Source organism: Mycteria americana, chromosome 14, assembly GCF_035582795.1.
Source record: "Mycteria americana isolate JAX WOST 10 ecotype Jacksonville Zoo and Gardens chromosome 14, USCA_MyAme_1.0, whole genome shotgun sequence".
Lineage (NCBI taxonomy): Eukaryota > Metazoa > Chordata > Aves > Ciconiiformes > Ciconiidae > Mycteria > Mycteria americana.
In genome coordinates, this window is record NC_134378.1 from 10919657 (window position 1) to 10939669 (window position 20013).

Sequence of the window (20013 nt, forward strand, 5' to 3'; positions counted from 1 at the left end):
TCGCTTTTTGGTTTCAGCAGCAAGCTGATCCTTGCCCATCCTCCTGCACCCCGAGGGGGGACCCAGCAGCAGCTGTGGATGCCCTGCAGGGCAGGCGGGGGGGCGCAGGCTCCTGCCCACCTAGCCAAAAGCTGCCACAGGCAGGGGACCTCGTGTGTCCTCCCCACCAGGACGTGGCAGCTCCAGCAGGTGTGAAGAGAGATAAAGAAGACATGTATATGCACAACTGGAAATGAAAAACCAGAAGCTTTGCACAGCCCTATGAGCAGATGGAGTTTTCTGGGGAGTCAGGCGGATTTCACTGCAGGGACCTGTAGTTTTAGACCAAGGACAAGTCAGAGTAATAACCAAAAGTGTTACCCCGGGTCATCACCAACCTTGCAGAAAATCACAGAATCGTATAGGTTGGAAAAGACCTTTAAGATCGTCAAGTCCAACCAAATGCTACAGTTCAGATCTTGATTGTAACATATGATACGAAGAATTTCACTGTTTATGCTCATCTTCCTTTCGAATTTATTCAGGGGAAAAATCTTTTAAATTACTTCAAATGATAACATCAACTGGGGGAAAAAGCAACACAATGAAGAGGAAATACCCGTGTCAAAAACATCTAGTGACCAGTGACAGAATGAGGAATTTGCCTACCTTGTCTTCAGAATCACTTTTGGGTTCAGCTTTGCTTGGGGAGACCTTAAATGTATTTGAGAAAAAACAGTCAGTCATACCCAACTCAGTCTTTCAAAAGATCTGAAATATCATATATTTGAAACTAGCAGTTTTTTCCTAGCACAAAGGTGAAAGTACAAAAAATATTGCTTTCCCCCCACATGTAGTGTAATTTGTAATATAAATTATTACAAATAAGATTTGTAATATAAATGTTTCTCGAGAACACCTTAAAGTCAATGGCTAAAATGAAAAATATCCGGACCAAAGATATATTATTCAAGCTTATACGTCCAATTAATCCATAAAAATGGACTTTTAGAGAGATATCACAAAAACTTTCATCATGCAGAAGAATCCTAAAGGCAGCTAAATACCTCCAGAGCTACAAGTATCTATGCAGAAGAGGAAGTTTCCAGAGCAGGTCATCACCATTTGGTCATAACTGCACCGTACCGACACTTCTCTCTATCACTCTCAAGTCATTCTCTAAGGCATCTGTTTGGCTTCATTACTTCTCAGTGCCCATGACAGCAAACATGTTACATTTAGCTCAACATGTCCACATGGGATTTTTATAAACAATTTAAAGCATAGCCTAGAGATGAAAAGGAAAGGCAAAAGCTTACCAGTGTTTTAAGGAAACTCATGACGGACTTATCTACTGCAGCAGCTGGTTGGGGGCTGTCTTGTTTTACCTCTGCCTTTTCAGGTTGCTCAGCAGCGAGACCGTTGACACCTGCCGAGTCCTGCCGTAGGTCTTTTTGGTTGCAGTCATCTATCTCCTAAAAAAAAAAACCAAACAAACAAAACAAAAGAGGGGCAGAGTTTCCTCAGTCCTAGCTTGCTTAATTTCCAGTGGAATGCAAAAGTAACATTTGTGACTTGCATTATGTTGCCCTGAGAGTCACAACCCTAATTCCAACCATACTTCTCCAGCCTACATATTCAGAACAATCGAGCATTTATACATCTCTTTCCCCTCTTTTCTAATATATTCAGCATTTGCCATTGGTTGGAGGAACATTGTTCTCGGCTACCAAGTATAACAAACACAAGTAAAGTTGCACACGGCATCCCAAACAACACCGCTTTTCTCTTTTCAAGGCTGAACTTGTGAATAGGAACAAACACTGAGATTTTGGCCTTTGATGGTTCAGTGTCTGATTGTACCATACAAAGATTGCTTCCGATACTCTGTATTTTGCAATTCCAGAAATAATTTTTATCTAGCAAACACAAACATGGTACAGATTAAAAGAAGGAAAAAAGCAACAACCCAAAGTAATTCTTCTGAGCCAGATGGAGCTGCCTCCTCTCTTCCTGGAATTACAGTTCCCAGAGCCCAAAAATAGTTTTCCAGTGCTCGAGCACTCACAAATATGTAATATTAGGTTACTCAGTTTCTGTTTAGACACCTAAACAAGGGTCTGGTTTTTAAAAAACTCTTCTTGGACTGGTTTTGGAGAGCTTGGCATCCTTTTATGCTGAATTTGCCTGCCATTCTGGCCGCTTCTGCCTTGAGCCTGCACAGGTAAAGCCAACACAAATGCTGTGCAGGAGAGAGCAGCTTGAGACAAGTCCTCATGTCCCATTCAGCATTTCCTTTTTTAATATTTAAGAGTACTGCATCTGGCTAGTAATGTCTGAGTCTGTTACCAATAATCCTCCTCCCTTTTGTCTGTCTACATTGTAAGTGCCGGGCTGGATCTGTCAATTATTATTAAAGTAAATTGTGCCTAGCACGATGGCGGCCTTGATTTTGGCAGGGGATTTGAGATGTTATTGAACAGACAGTCATAGCAGTGCCATAATTCTTCAGCAGAAGTTATCATCCCCAACTATTTAGGCAGCAGTACGTATCTGGTCACTTAGGAAACAGTAACTAGAAGCAGTTGTTAGGATACTAGATGCCCAGATTACTCCAGAGGAAAAATCAGGACAAGAAATAAAACTGATGAGCCTGTCCAGGTGTCTCCAGTAAACAGCACATTTGAATCACTGCTCTCAAAGACTGCCTGGAGGTCTAAGTGACACCAAGGGGTTTTTTCCTAACCTGCCAATCATAGTTGTTCAGTGCCATTTTTACTAGGAAAAGTTAAAATAAAATTGTACTCTTGAGAACCTTTCCCTGTACTGGGGAATTAAAGAAACCACATTTGCAGAGGAACCCTATTGCAGAGGACATACATTTCTATAGGTCACTAAAGGATGGAGTAGACTAAAGATGCATAAATATTTTAAAACTTCAGAGGGCTAATTTGGCATCAGGAAGGATGAGCATGGAGTGGCCAGTCTCCATGCAGCATTTAAGGAGTTAAAATACGCAAGGTTTTACTTGCAAGAACAGACTTCTGTCTAATTCTCCACCCACCGTTTTCCAAGTTTACCCAGGAAGAAACACAGCACAGCAGTTCAGAGTGCTTCAACAGGCTATTTAGAAGTTTCTTACAAGGGTCTAACACACCACTTTGTCCAGCTGCCAGTTACGGGCCAGAGTGGCTCCAAGAACAATATGTCCCATGCAGAACACGCGTGGCCACGCCAGCTTCGGCAGCCCTGCTTCCAGGGATGCCATCTAAAGAGCTCGGGTCATATGAAAAATGCTGGCTCTGTTTCAGATATTAAAGGGGCAACAAAGGCATGAGGCAAGAGACCAAAGAAGCAGGAGGCAGAAGATATGTTGCTAAACAAAACTAGCTTCATAACTGAAGTACTTGATGCTATCAAACTCTTTACTACTTGATGTTATCAAACAAAAAAAATCAGCAAATTTTTTTTTTTTTTTTTTTTTTTTTACACGCACAAGCCCAAGCTCTGGTGTTGGGCTGCACTCTGTTTAGGAGGAAGGGATCTTTTTGCCAAGCACTGTAGCAAACAGCTGTCACCAGCAGCAGCTACCACCTGGGACAACTGCAGAGGGGACAGGTACCGCTACTGGCAGCACTAGCTGTGCCAGGGTATCTCCCCGCTAAAGCCACGCTTTGCCCTGCAGAATTGAAAGCTATTACAGACTGTGCAGAGCTTGAGGCCCAACGCCATCCAAACATCCCTGAACGCGGACTTGCAGAGCACAAGTGGGCCCCGTAATGACCCACTGCTGCACCAGGAGCCCTACTCCAGGATTCCCGAGCCAAGGCTGCCATTAGCTACTGAGATACAACTCAAATCTGGACTTAGATAGACGCTGTGATCCATCTTGTGCTTTCATGGGAATACTGCTGTAGGAAGAAGCACAGACTCAGGTCATCAGCATATAAATCAGGGAGAGATAATGTGGAGTCCTACAATATCACATTGTCAGAGCCGTAGTCAAACAACCACAAAACCCTCTGTAGCAGCTCACTGCATAATATGCTGCAGAAAGCCCTGGAGGCAAATAATGAAAGAAAACTCCAGAAATAACAGAAGAAAGTCAGTGTTAGAAGTTAACAGATACTATGTAAGTGTTCAATTCATTTCTTTGAGGAGCCAAATTTGGGGGTAATAAACACCTTAAATACTTATACTGTAGTTTCGGTTCAGTCATTAGAAAAACATATCAAAAGAATGTATTCCTGCCAGCACTTTTGTTTGTATGAATCATGGCTCAGTGAAACATTTCAGGCATATAATTTATCTTTTCTTTGGCTTACATAGTAAATGCTTCATGAATTCATGAATTCTGTCCTTGTTTTAATTATGCTGTGTTCTGAATGTAGTTTTGTAGACCACAAAAATAAAGAGTGGTTCACCAAACACAGAATGTTTGTGCAGCTCTTAAGCTACAACTGTGGAGCCTCTCTCTTACTTACCAGCAATGCTGTTTGTTTTGTGTTGGCACTCAATTCAGGGAAACTTTGCTTTTAGCTTTTACAGATACTACAAGTCATAATCCACCAAAAAAGAAAAAAGAAACCGTTGGCAGCAATATCTGGATTTTTAGTACAATTATTTGGTAACAGTTTGTAGTTACTACAGTAACAGCAATTAAATTAGGCTTGGTCATTCTCCCATCCTACATGAGAACTAGCAACTTTAGAGGGAACAGAAGGCAACTGTGCTGCAAGGCAGAGCCACAGCCTTTGTTTTAAAAATGGAGTTAAAGTAAGCTTGGCAACATATCAGAAGTGTTTAGTTGATATATTTTTCCCAGAAAAAGTCCTTAACTCCTCTCTGCCTCCAACATATACTCCTTTTCATATTTGAAGAATGAAAGACAAAAAGTTATAGTCCAGACATTCAAGGATAAGGTTAAAATTTCACTCTTCCCTGTGATACAGTTCTGCCACTCATTTATGCTGAGCAATTTGAACCCCGATTTTGTGAGTCCTCAAAGATTTTCAGTGGTACAGCTTTAAGCGCACGTATAAAAGACGTACAGGCACTTCTGTCAAAGAGGAGACCTGTCCTCCAGCAGGCCCCAGAAAGCTGCTGTGTGGGCTAGGGTCCTGCAAACACACGCACAAACATAACCTACAGCCGATGAGTGCCTGGGATTTCCAGATTATTCCCATTACTATCAGTATGTAGATAGGTATAAACTGAAGACTGGAACAGAATTCAAAATTAATAAGAAAGCTAGGCATTATTGATATAAAAAAAGCTTAATCTGAATGAACAGTGCTTCTAGTATCTGTTTGAAGGGACAGAATAAGATTTAGATTTTGTTCTGTCCCCTGATGGTTGCTTATTACAAACCTTTGCTTAATTGAGCTTTCCCAACATGACTATTTGCTACCAGCAAATGTCTAACTCCGACTTCTGGTTAAAGCTACTTCAGATTGTTATTTCATTACAGAGTTTCACACTGTACTACTTCAACAGCACAAACCGTGACCTTTCACACTCTGTCGTTTGCAATCACAGCAAAATAGAAAATTATGAACTTTGCATTTGATTGTAAAAGTAACAATACTTGCGAGTCATAGGCAAAACTTATTCTTTGTGTGTATTAGTAAAAAATATCTGCAGGAATTTACAGTGTTGAAAAGCTTCAGTCTTATAAGCTACAAACAGGAGTGCCAGTACACACTGAATAGATTATTCATTCTGAATTATTCACCCTGTTCTGTTTATGTAGTGAATGACTTTATATTCTGCTTGGTTGAGACTACGGATTCTTTAAATGCGCATATATAGGTGTCTGAAATACTACTGATAAGTGCCGCTTTTGAAGGGCAATGGTCAAAAACGCAACTGTTCAGTCTTACAAATGACTCTTCAGAAAAATATTACAATTTATAAGTTTATACAAGAAATGCAATCTTCAAATTTGAGGAGGCATAAGATAGAGAAGACAAGGTAGAAGGATAGAAATTGAAGAGACTTTTGGGGACAACCTGCAATGCCATCAGCGCAAGCAGTGAGCATCTTGTGAACGACGTTCAACACTATTCAAAGCATTAGCGATCATACAGCAGCCTTATTTGTAAGCCTGAACTAGGCCAATGAAAGCAGTTACTATTAAAATGGCATTTACACATGGATTCTGATAAGGGGGCCAGGCAGCTCGTTTCTCCCTCCTGTTCCTGACATTGGACAGGATTTGCGCTAGATCACCAGTTAGTGTATGCTGGCACCTCTCCAGTGGAACTAATAAGAGTTATGCCACTTATCCCCATCCAGGGGATGGACCCTTTTCAGTAGTTAATTACCTGAAAATTAATCCTATAGTATCTGCTGATATCAAACTTCACAGGAAGTGTAAAATCTAAACTTATGTCTGTTTTCAGCTCCTTTCTTTGATTAGTGTGCTCTCTCAGAGAAGTTACTTAATTTCTTATATGGCATTCTCATCCTGTAAAATCAATTCTAAGGAACCATGTTCCCTTGACTAAAAAAAAAATCACAATAGCTAAGAGTGCAAAAATTGCTACTGTACTTTTCTTATTGTGGTATGTAGTGTATGCAACAAGCAGCTATTGCTCAAGAAGAGTGACTATTTTAAGAATGGCACAAAACTTCCTAAAAAACTTCTTTAAAACCATCCAGTGTCAAACTCCAAGCTCCTAAAGCATAAGAAACAATTTTACTTTCAGGTATTTTTGCCTTCATTTGTAGCTGGCTGCTGTGCATCATCCTGGCAACTGGAGCATGAACACAGCTATCTCACTCAAACCTTTCAGAGAAATAAAGGAATTTAAACTCGAGGTCAGATGCCAGCGTTTAGCCATGAGGCGGACATCAGAGCTATTACCACTCTGCCATAGGTTCTTCTCCCGTGCCTCTATTCAGCCACCCCTGCGCGTGGTTGCCTGCCATAACTTTAAGAGCAACACCGGTTCATTCACACAGCCATCATGACATCAAGGTGTCCTGCGCTATTAATATTCCTAAGAAGTTTCATTAAGAGCGAAATGGATATTCCTACTCAAGCACTTGCCTTCCCCTGTGGGACACTGTTTGATGTGCTCTGTAATCCAGCAGCCTCTTCCGCTGTGATGTGCCCGTCAGGAAGGTCTGAAGTCTGCCTTTCCTCCTGGGTATCAATTTGCGTTTTACTCTTTTCCTTTCCCTTCTCCAGTTTGAAGATCCTGTCAAAGAAGGTTACTTGTTTTGGCTTTGAGGCAGCCACATCCTCTCCCTCAGGTGTCACCGACGCCGCGAGATCGATGTCACAAAGCGATGCTGCCGGCGGGGCCCCGGTCAGGTTTTTATGTGCGTCTTCCTCCCGCGCAGCTGCTGCGGGAACCTCCGTGCTGTCACTTGGTGCTTTGTTCAATCCGGGCGCCTCTGAGCTGACATCAAGTTTTGCCGATCCAACTGATGAATCTGTAGCTGGGTCTTCAGTACGCCCTGGTACAGACCATGAAAACCCAAAGACAGAGCGGGATTTAGCAGATGGCAGAGCTCTCCTGGCAGCGCTCCCGAGACTCTGCCCGCCCGCGTCGGGAACGGGGCTCTGCTCCATTGTCTTCGGGGAAGAAACGGCCACATTATCCCGTGCAACACTCGCCTTTGCATCCACTACAAACAGAAGCATAAAACAGTAATTATCCAGCACAGCAAAGAGGTTATACTGGTTGCACAATTAATCATGGTGACCTCGCTCTTTAATAAACTAATTCTGAAACGTGGAGCCGCGGGAAGGACCACACAGAGTGCAACTTGTTTAGAGACCCTGTTGTCTTCCTGTGCTAAATACGAGCTGCCGCTCATCTATCAGACCTGCCCGCCTGATTTTCTTTCCTGTCAATCCTCATTGAAGTCGGTGCAAATTTTATGTTCTCCGCAGCCCCCTCTCAGCTGCCAAAGTCAGATAACGGCCCAGGTTTTTGACTACTTGGCCCAGTGGACATGCTGAGGATATTTGACTTTCCAATTAAAATTAAAGAAGTGGTATGCAAAAAAACCCAATAAAACTTGAGACAAAGTTATATATTAACATATTACACTTTCCTCTGTCAAAGCTAAATGGGAAAAAAAGAATGGAAATTCAAGGACTGATTTTGTTTCCTGGCTTGCCAAACTCCCCGCAGGGCTTTGCAGCCATAACTTATTTCATTAATTTTTCCAACGCTGTTCCTTGCCTTGCTGCCTACTCTCCATAGTGCAGTTTCTACTTGCATTTCTCCTCTATTGTCTGTAGGTTAGTTTAAGCCTGATTTGAATACTTATAAATCACATCTGAGCCAGGCTTCTTATCCTTACATTTCTTTTTACCCACAAACAATATGGCTCTTAATCACATTTCCTCCCCCAAATTCTCACAAATAATTCCCCCTTGTGCACACATGGCCGTCACACTTTAGATGTGAAAAAATCTTTCATCTTAAAAGTATCTTTTATGATTTTATATTACAATGGCACTTTGATAATACAGCTGAGGTGAAAATCCCTAATACTGTGTACGTAGCCAGGAAGAGAAGGCTCCTGCTTTACAGAAGACAAAAGAAACAAGAGACAAAAGAAAAAAAATTAAATCTTTCTTGTATCTGTTTTGTGGATGGGAGACTGAATCACAGATTATGTGGTGTGCAACCCCAATAAACAAGAGGAGACGTCGAGAGGTAAACCTTACAGCTCCCCCTCAGCTTGAGCTTCTCTTCCCTACTTTGACTAGAATATATATCTGATTTCCCTGTCAATCATTGCCACAGTTTTCAAGGATGAATTTAGATCTACTAAATTATAACTGTGAAAAATTGACAGTCTCAAACTGACTTGCTAAATTAGAATTTTAAAATTGTCAGTTTCAGTGTAAAATTGAAATGATTTCAAATGATAATTGTGATAGTCTAGTCAATATTATGCCCTTTACATTTTACTCTAACAGAAATAAAACCCCGGATACCAACAAAACCTGACTGAAATGTCTGTCTTCCACAGTACAGATCTTCAGTGTTCAGCTTCATTTTTTTAGATTGCTTTTTAAGATAAGGAAAGCAGAACATTTTGAGATCACAGCTTTCAAAACTACCCCTTAGCTTTTCACAGCAACATTACCACAACTTTCCACTACCCCCCCCCCCCCCCCCCCCGAAGGATTTTACATAATAACACGCAAGCATCAGCAGGCACTGTATAAGATGTGTCTGTATGCATTCGATACGGCCCTCCTGCAGCAGTGCCCAGGGACCCTGGTCATGTCCCTGGGAAAATGCAGGAGGGGAGCAGAGCCCCAGCATCCGGCCGTGACACCCCCTGCCCCACAGCCTTAACCTGGTGACCGAGAGTCCCCGCGGGACCCTTGTTGCACAGTTCAGGGTTGGTCCCGACTCGCAGAAGGTAGGAGCTTCCATAAACCCAAGAGATGAGAAGTGCTGGCGAGTGCCAGCATGCCGGTGTGAATCTCAAGTGACTTTACCGAAACGCTTGCCGGGAGCGGAGGCAGCAGCTGACAAAGCGAGGGCTGCGGTGGCAGGATTCACAACGGCGGCCAGCATTTTACCAGCTGCCAGGGAGCTGGCTCCCAACTTCGCTGCTTCTAAGATTTTTAATCTGACATTTGCTGTCTTATTGCGTTTTGGGCATATGCAAGCACGCAGAGGGGCCGGAGCACCTCAGTACAACCTGTTCCGTCCAGGTAGATAGAATTTCACTCCATTATGGGCACTCTAATAGAGAAAATTTATTTCCCTGGATTCCCTCTGTTACTATTCATGTAAGAAAATAACTCACACTGGCAAGAATCCTTTGCCAGTAATATTCTTCTGCAATATTTCATAAGCACCTATTGCAACATACTGACAGGCAAAGAAAAGGTACAAATAACTAGCTACTCAACCACCTCTCCAGCTGTTCAGTCAGGGCCACTAAGTATCAGTTACAGTTTCCTGAGCCTCCTGTAGTACTATATGAAAAAGAACTAAAGCACTAACTTCTAATTATAGTTGGAAACTTGGGAAGGAAGCAAAAAGCAAACCCTTCCCCAGCTAAAGAAAGCAGAAACAATATCCACTGGAAAATAATTGTAATAGATGCTGAACTTCTGCTTTGTGTAACAGATAAAAAATGAAATACAGGAAAACTGTCTTTAGTATAAAAATAGGAATATAAGCTCATCATTAAGAAAACCAACCAAACAAAAAGTAGCTCGTGAACCTATCAAGCCCCTTTTATCTCTAATTATCATGGAAGGAATGAAAGACCTGGAAAATATCACCGGCATGAGCTCTGCAGTGTGTCTCTTGTGTCAAAACAGTTCAAACTGTTTCAGGGAAAGTCTGCTCAGACACCAGGCAAAGCAGATCCCACCACCAGAGAGGAGACACTACTGCGGTGGGCTGAGTTTGACTCGGGCCATATTCACAGCAAACCGTGAAGGAGAAAGGCTTTGAAATTGCAGTATTTGGATGAAAATGGCATGATATTTTTGTTTTTAAAGAGACACAAGTGCCATTCTTTCCAAAATTGTTCTACAATCCAGAGGCAGGATTAGGAATAGAAGCAAAACCTCCCAAATTCTAGGCCAGGTCCGCAAGCAGATCAAAGCTGCTCACTCTGAATGAGATTAATAAGTGCTCTGAAACTAAAATCAATATACAGTTTACAGCATTTCATACTTCTACTACACAGGCTTTTTCCTTTCAAGTATTTAACAAAAGACAGTCACACTACGGAAGATTTGTCCTTCCTTTCCCTTCACTTCATCAGGATATGTTAAAAAAGCAATACTATAGCTGCACAAAATCCCTCTTCTGTAAGAACACACTCAAAATATGAATATTTTTTCTGAAATTTGCTAGATTAGACTGCTGTTTTTTCCTGGACTTATAAGAAAAACCGTACAGAGAAAAATAATGGTTAGTGCCATGTTATGTTAATACCATTTCCCTGCTCAGAAGTAATTGCTGGCAGACTTTCTCCCCCTTCCTTTTGGATCCTGACTTTAGCATTTTAAGCACTTCCGTAGGCTGAGGATGACGAACAGTCCCGTGTTTGCCGACACAGAACGGGATCCAGTCTGCAGAATTAGCACTGAATTTTAAAAAGTGCTTAGATTTTAATAGACAGAGCTAGCAATAATGGACAAAGCCTTAAGACGAGCACAGGCTTTAAGTTGACCACGCGAGCTGCAAAACTGACCATATAGGTATGGAATTATTTCTGTTCATTATGGGACCTAATGGACCCAGACCCCCCCAGGCAGGCAGCAGAGCTCAGAAAGCGTCCGTGTAGAGTGCCTGCAGCAAAGCACCTATTCCACATGTGTTTGCGACCAAGATGCAGCCTTCGACCAGAGGGAACGGCCATTGTGGGCAGGAATCCTGAGGATGTGACTGACAAAAGGAAGTTCAGAGCCGCCAGTCCGACATAAATAAAAAGGCTGCCCAAGGTTTCGTCAGCTGATTTGCTTTTGCTAATCAGTGGGAATATAACCAGACTTCAGCCTGGTGCACATAACAGATGGCAGCCAAACTCCCTCAAGTGGGACCAAAAGCAATTCTGTCCAGCACTTCCAGATTGCCTTCCCCCCTCCTCCACCATAACCTGATTTTCTCTGAAGCTTAGTTTGCTCTTTTTATTCCTGGCAGCAGCCTAAGCCATGCACTGTGTAGGCAGCTATTTTTGATGCTCAATTTGCCCAAGTTAAATCCTTCAGATGCTTTCTTCAAACATGCCCCTTTTCCTTAGCCTTTGATAGTTAGCCTGGTTCCAGTAGTTGTATGCACCCTCATGGCTAATACTTACACGTAGGGAACATATAAAATAAAGTCCTGCGATGTTTTACATTGGCAGCTTCTCACCTCCTATCACTTATCCTACTAACTCTTTCATAGTGCAAGTAATTTTTAGCTATTGAATGAGGAACAACTGGAATTGGCAAGGTCTTCAGCATAGACGTCTCCTCCTGTAGGCCACTAACATGTGAACATGCCATAAAATAAATGCTAGGAGAAAATTTTTTCTGATGTTGTTGCTTTTGACAACAGAAAACTATCAGGTTTTTTTGAAACGGAACTGAGGAAGTCATGAGCTACGGTTTTAGTATCTGTGACTATTTTGAATACAAGCCAGTTACAAACAGATATTTTGCTTAGCAATGTAATTATAGTGCCACGGCATTATCTTGTTCCCTGGCGTTCAGATAATCATGGAGACAATAGATTTTAATGGCCATGAAGGAACCATTAAGAGCTACAAGGCAACATTTGGCACTAAGAAGTCCATCAGTGTAGCCAGCACAATGGGTTATAATAGCCCTGAATGAATTACTGCAGCAAATACTAGGCTTAAAAATCTAAATACCTGGCAACAAAGAGTGAATTTTCTAATTTACATTTCTGATATATTTTTATAGATATCGCGTAGGTTAATTTTTTCTTCCGTTATTTAGAACTGAGTTGGTATCATAATGATATATAAGCCATATGTACATGTAATGCTTCTGAGTTTTCAGAAGCATTAGAGAATTCCAAAATAAGACATTTCCCCCCTTTCTTTGAAAAGAATATTAGAATGTTTTTTCTTTTTTATCTTGCTCAACTATTCCATGCAAATAAAGTTGACAGGACATTTATGCTCTAAGAATAATTTTGTTTCACTAAGTTAACTAGCATTGTTATTTACCTAACAGATTTACTGAAATTAATGGAAATAGGGGAAAAGAAGCTAGCAGCAAGAATAGTAATGATCATTCTTTAAAAAAAAAAAAAAGCAAACATTAAGTTTCCCACCTTACAAGCACGCTGAGTTATTGCAATACACCCATTTCTGTTAGATACTGGCTAGTAGCAGAATTTGCTGAATCAGATTTATCCTCTGGAACAAAGGAGTAGCATCTTAACTGAACTTTTCTTCCTTGTGTAATCTTTCATTTTATGACCGGATCATTGTTTTAATCTGCATGTAATTGCCACCCAATACAAACAAAATTTTTCCCATTTTGTCCTCCTGATACATTTCTGCTCTATGTAGTGCAAATCTCAGAGATATACAGCTTTTAATTCTGGCCTTCTTCCCTTTACCTGTTGTCCCCCAAGTACTTACATTACTTAAAGTTCAAAAAGGCCAACACAAAACATTAGGAAAAGTCAGGCTGAAGTTTGCTTCCTTTTGCTTGCAAAGCAACGTGTCATGATGTAGCAGTAAGGGCACCACTACTATTTAAATGGCATTACAGGAGGAGAAGGTGGCTGCTAGCACTCTGTGCAATGTCTGCAGCCCTGATAATCAATAGGAGCAGGAAAGGCAAGTCATGGAAAGAATCCTTAAGTCCACACATCTGTCAGGCTGTTTGAGCAGAAGCAGCAAATGTAGGGAACCAGTCACCAATCTGCTCACCCAGATGTGAAGCAGATGGTGACGGGGCTCTTCCAAATAACATTACTTCCTCTGGCCATATTAAGTTAACTCCCTAGATTCTTTTTTTCATTATATTAGCAGATCTAGATTTCATAGACTCATTTATCAACTATACCATTTAATGCACAGCACATGGTCAGATCACCAGCAATCACAGAAATGCAAACTAACAAGACAAAGACCACAAACATACAGCTAACACTATTAATAAAATCCTCTTGCTTCACTTGCCTTTTTTGCAGCTCTTTTGTCTTCTCCAGAAGTGCTCACTTTATGACCGTAAAATAGATTACAGTACTATTGCTTGCATGATTTCATTTTAGAAACGCTATCAACTACATTTTCTATAGGAATAACTTCTATCTCCAAACAGCACTTGCACTTACTTCACCAAGACCTTGATTACATTACACAAAGCAGTGAGATTCCAGTGGTATCTAAATAGTTACTGATTTTAACTGCTTTTTAAACATTAATAAAGGTAAAGTACAAGTAATATCAACACAGGACAGTCCAATTTTTCAACTTGCTACTTAAACCGATGTAGTAATTACATTAATTATGTAATCCATTTAACTAAAACAATGCCATGTGCTTAAATTTTTTATATAAAGAGTAAAACGTACACTTATTTTCTAGGTCTTCAGACAGTGTAAATCATCTGGCTTTTATTTACTTCCCAGAACTCTGCTGGTTTACACCAGCAGAAACACACAGCTACAGGCTTTTAGTTTCTAGTGGGCAACCGTTTAAACTGACTTATTATAGCTCGATAGCGTTAGGAAATTAGCCATGGAACAGAGATTCTGAACTGTAATCAGTACCATCTGCATATTTCCATACCAGGCTTTGATTATTTTTGTCTAAGCTTAGATTTTGCAACTGGATGTAACAGGCTGGAGGGTTCTCTTAACAATGAATAATAAAATAATATTTTCTTTCCCTACAGAGATTAGAGAGAATTGCTGGGTTTTATTGTATTCTGAAAACAGAAAGAAATCCAATGCAAGGAAAACGCTGGTAAAATTAACGTGGCTGAATCTGCAGAGATAGGAACTGAAGCAATGCTGCTCCAAATGAGTGCTGCCTGAATGCTGCTCAAAAAGGCTCCAAAGCCATCAAGAGGTGGAAGGAGAAATTAATGAGGTGCTGAAAGGTGAGGAGACACACATGTCCGTGGATGAGAGCAATTGCCCATGAATATGTGGAGATAACTTAAAAACTACTTGGACCCAAATTTTTAGTGCTCAGGCCATGTAGCTCCCACCAGCTTTTCCAGATGTCAGCACTGGAAGCGGGGCTCAGCTGCTGACAGGCACCTTCCCGCGGGGAGCCCAGGGTCCAGCCTGCCACTGGTGCGATCCCTCCAAAAGCCAGTTGCTGTCCTGCTATGAACACCACCCAAATAGGTCTGAAAATGGGATGCACTTACTAAGTAGTGATTTACCCATATCTCCACCAACTATTCAACTTCTACACTAACACCCACAGTTATACATAATAGGGGCATATCGATTTTATTTCATTAGCGCGCAGAGAAACAAGTCATCGCCTCCCCCCCCATGCTCTTGTTGCCCTGGCAGTAGTTGAGTAATATCCAATACATCCTGTAATAGGAGAGAGGTGGTCAGGGTTGCAACATAAGCCTTGTGACACAGTTTGAATAAATTCTGGTAAATAGGCCTGACCTCTTGGCAATAATGTTGTCAGCCATGCTGCATCGTCAGTTGTCATCTATCTAGCTCTATAAATTACTGTGCTATACCCTATATTCCCTAGAATTTGAACACAGGCAGTTGACACAGTTAAATTTTGTTTATGAAGATCTCACTGCAGATTAGATGTACTCTGCTCTCTTCAAGAAGGTCTACCGTCTACCTTTCTACCTCCAAAATGAGAGCAAGGTAGGTTTCTCTATAGGAAAGGTACGTTCAGGCCCAGCTCAGGATCAGAAGTGGCATTTCACTGCAAAACCTCAGGTCCAGAGGCAATTCTGTTATAACAGCATGACTGCAGGCATAATGCCTACCACCTTACGGTACTTTCCCAGCCAATCACTTTTTCTAAATGACAAACAGGACAGAAAAAAAAAATCCCTATACATATTTCATTGTTAACAAGTAGTTGTTTTGTATCTTTGAAGTCAAAACAATGCACCTACCCAAGCATACAGGACCAGAAATCAGGGAACAAGGTGGAAATGTTTAGATGAACAAAAAGGCGCTCACATTTCTGTCATATCATTTGTTGAAATTGCTACTGAAAGGATCAGAAATATAGTTTCACAAAAAAATGCAAAGGTGGTTTCTAAGACTTTACAACCTTGTGGATGAGAACACGTAGCTAAGACCTGGATTTTATTTTATTTTTAATTTTGTTTCATTTTTTGTAACCAGCTTGCAGAGAATTTTGCAAAATTTTCTTTTATTAATGTTAAACTGCTCAAAACACCCCCAAGAAGGCTGAGCCCACGCAGAATGTTTCAAAATAATGCCTTATTGCAGCCACTAAAAGAGTCCCCCCAAAACAGTTTCCTACTCCCTTCCTTTTCCCTTTGTCACCTTAATACAATATTACTCTGGGCTTTAAATAATTTACACTAACACATTTCTTTTGGGCTTGCCTCATTCCATCACCCTTTTCTACACTCGTTATCGTAACAAGCTGGGGCACTTGGTAAGCACCCCTCAGAGTCGTGGAGCTAAAACGCCCCGTCAGCAGGGTGAACTCCTCTTGTGCCACCCTCAGGTATCCCTGGAAACACCTTCCTCAAGCTCCTTACAAAGCTTAAATCAAGTGAGACACACCAAGCTCATTGGTAAGCAGGTCAGCGTTACCTGGAGCAATACAATAGTCATTTTTCTGGCCCGTTACTGTTTTACCTCCCCTGTCCATCTCAAGATACTCCATTTCTGCAAAGCTTTGTACTGTTCCAGCCTGCCTATCTTTAGGCATCATTATTAGGCAATTTGGGGATAGACCCTTAAGTCTAGGGCGCATTGTTGATGTCTTTTATAAACAGAAAATTATAGTGGCTTTCCATATAACAGCCCATTTTCTGTATAGTGCCAGGGCTGTGCCCACTGTGACCAGAGAATGGGTTTGGCAAAGCAAAGCAGCCTCATCAACAGCACAAACATTTGCCTCACAAAGGTTACTCCTCCACAGCAGTTGGGAAACATTTTAAAGCTCAACAAGTTTAGTTTCTGGTGTGCACAAGTTTACTTTTTCAATGCATTCAGTCCTGTTGTTTTGTGGCTGGGTTTTTTTTTTTTTTTTAATAGTGTCCTACATCCCCTCCCAACTATCAGTTTCCACACCAGTGGATATTTCAATCTGGCATCCAAGCACAAGACATCACCTGGTAACTCCCTGCTAGCAGCAGGGATGCTGTGACATTATTTAAAGACAACTTGCTCTCCCTTCCAACACATGAACTGCTCTCTTATTCCAGTCTGCAAAACAACGTCTCATTGTGTCCCCCACAAACACAAAACCTCACTACCAGGCCACTGATCCTTGCCTTGGTGCCGTTGCTGCATTATGCCCCTTTCAAGAGCCCAAATCTGTGCTCCTTGCAGCAATGATTCCTCCAAAGCTTGTTAGAGGCACTATTTCCACCAGAGCCCAAGCAGAGGTCTTTTATCACAGGACACCCTGAGGTTTGCGCAGCAACCTGAAAGGGACCAGTGCCAAACCACTCCTGCCATATAATACTTCATGCTAACAAAAATATGCGGGCTATAAAACCACTTCTTGTGGACCAGATGCAGAATCAAATTCTTAGAACAATTAAACAAACAGCTTCCAGCAGACTTTGGAAATATTTTCTTATTTTACTCTTTATCTGTAAACTTCCAAGCTTCTGAAAAACCACACATACCGATTCACAAGTACGAGCTGAAGCATGGGCTCATCTTTTGGTTTGAGGCAATGCACCAATATTTATTGTTGCTCCACTATAAACCTCTCTCTGCCTGTCTGGTGGCAAAAGTAGTGCAAATATGCCACCCTTTCCCAGTACATACCTTCACCGTTCATTGCAGGAGAATGAGTCTGAACAAGTACAACAGATCCATTTTTAATATTGTCAGGAGATTCAGATAGAGCCTGAAATAGCAAATAATACAGTTCTTAGGACTGGGTACATGATGGGATTTGAAAATTGCAATATGCAATAGCCAGAGAAGATGAGAGCGTGCAGCTCTCGCTTACCTGGTAGCTCTTTACTGTGCATGTGTTGTCTTCTTCAGCTTCCTCTAGGCCACTCGTTGAATTCCCCATAGTTCCTGTAAGGTAGAAGGGAAAAAAAAAACAACCCAAATAACCCTTTCTTTCTCATTAATATTAATTCACTGCCTAATTCAGATTAAGAGACAGCCAATGGTGACAGCCTGTTGGAATCCCTAAGGAGCCCCACCTGCCTTCCCACAGGCACCTGCCCTAGTCATCACTCTGCACCCACCACTCACCCAAACCCACTTACGCAGAGGGGCTCACAGCTGCTCACCGAAAATGGTACAAACTGACAAACTTGTCTCGTTTGTTGAGGAAAACTGGATGTGATCGCACCGGCATCATTCATTAGGACTCGGTAGATAGTAACATGGAGTTAGCAGCAGAATAAAGTGAAAAAGACCAAAATATATGAATATATTAGAGCAGCTTGGTGGGGTTTTATATTCTTGTTCGGTTTTCATTTTAAAAAAAGAAGAGAGAAGAGAGGCAGCATGTAAAGACATTGTGCATGTAAACTCTGAAAACTGGGCCCTGTATGTCCTGCAGTTACGTATAACAAATCCTCTGGGGAAGATTTTCACCCGTGGCTGTGGAAGTACTTGGCCCGCTCTAGACAGCTTCACCAGTTGACTGCAGCTCACAGGAGTAACTGAGCTCCCTTTCCTTGGCTAGTTCGAGCACTGCCAAGACTGTACCTGCAGCAAGTCAGAGACATGAACCGGCCACCGCGGCATTCATCTGTGGTCCTGGATGTGGTTTTTGAGCACCTCATGTTGCCACAGGTGCGGCACTACTGATACTCAAGCTAGTCAGTTTAAAATGGCTTTCTTATATTCATACCTGCTGGAGTCACAGCTCTGACTACAATCCAGGCATAATCTTAGCTAGTTAATTACTATTAGTCATTAGATAATTCAACACTTAGTGAAACTGTTCTGATTTCTTTAAACTTTGTTTCAGGAGCAATGTGTTTGATTCAATTTTAGTCTTTCTTCTATGTATAAGTACACATAAACCTGTTGGGGGTTTTTTGTTTTGTTTTTTTTCTTTTCTTTTCCCCTTAATTTAAAATACATTTATGTACCCTCTGAGCTTGCTATGCTTTAGCACTGTAAATTCTTTGGGGCCAAACACACTCCCTGCAACACTGTTGAAGGGCAAACCAGGCTGAATTTAAGAGGAAGGTTCCTATTGACTTTGGCTCGGGATATATATGTATATATACTGTTAAAGCTACACAAATAAACAATGAGGAGAAACTATTCTGAGCCACACCTTGAAAGAGGAAGGTCTCCAAAGAGAGGAAGACAGAGGGCTGGCGCTGGCTCCAGCCTCAGTGCTCATCCTGTTGGATGTCCTGCACAGCCACCATGGGTACCAAGTGCTCTTCTGTTTTATTATTGCTCTGCTTTATGCTTGTATGAATCAGTGAAGCTGCAGAGGTATGGATGAGAGCAACTTCTTTAGTGTTTTAATTAAACAACCCTTGGCTGTTGGATAAAAGAAGGAGAAGAGTAGTTTTGCTAAATCATGTTCATTGATTTGCTAAATCAATCTGAATGTGAGAACTGGGGCAGCTCTCCTTTCAGCCCACAGACCCAAGTGTCTGCTTCCAGTTACTGTTTACAGAGCTCAAGCTGGTTGTGGTTTTTTCCTAACCCCAGCCTACAAACCTTTGCTTCACAGGGATGGTCCAGATCTGGCTTCTCTTTTATGCTGCATCCTAGCTGACGTGAAATCCAAGCCGGGCCTCTCTCCAGAGATGGTTATTGTTCTCTGCTAAGTGCCTAGTGCCGCGCTGGACACGGAACGGCCCCCACTAATGCTGAAACGTGAACTGCAGTCGTGCGCTGCTGAGAATCGCTCCATAAATAGTGGCTGTGGGACTGAGCCCTGATTTCAGAGTGCAGAGTTACTTTACAGGGATTTTATCTTCTCAGCTGATATTTCCACTATAAATCAGAACTTCTGATTTATGGTGGAAAACAGCCAACGTCTCCCCATGGAGGTACAATGGCCTCTTGTCCTTGCTATGTAATTCTGTTTCCTAGCAACTTTAAGCATTATCCTATCGGAAGAGAAGAAAACAAGATTCAAATCCTACTGCTTAGTCTCGATGGTAAATTTAGTATCTGGTTGAATCTGGAGGATTTACTTTTGTTTTCCATTCACAAGGCCGCCTGGTTTATGCCAGGAGACAACTTAAGCAGAGGATGGAATATTTGCAGGTTGCGTGCTTCCTTTTTCACATGTGCTGTAAAATCAGTACATATCTGCGGGGAGTGAGAGAAGCAAATCCTGTATTTTTTTTTTTATTTTGACAATGATTTGTAGCTTGATTCTCAATTACTCCAGTTTCCTGTTGATGCAGCTCTA

The 20013-nt window shown here is 41.6% G+C and overlaps 1 protein-coding gene across 1 annotated transcript in view; it reads right to left on the reverse strand.

Annotated features, from left to right (window-relative positions):
- The window catches only part of BCAS1 (brain enriched myelin associated protein 1), a 50753-nt gene extending 33071 nt beyond the window's left edge, over positions 1-17682 (reverse strand). The window contains exons 1-5 of the mRNA XM_075516946.1: positions 17614-17682; positions 17427-17508; positions 7034-7617; positions 1299-1454; positions 649-693 (exon numbers count right to left, since the gene is read on the reverse strand). Of these exons, the coding sequence (XP_075373061.1) occupies positions 649-693; positions 1299-1454; positions 7034-7617; positions 17427-17508; positions 17614-17682 (936 nt within the window). The remainder of the gene's footprint in view (positions 1-648; positions 694-1298; positions 1455-7033; positions 7618-17426; positions 17509-17613) is intronic.
- Positions 17683-20013: the final 2331 nt, after the last annotated feature.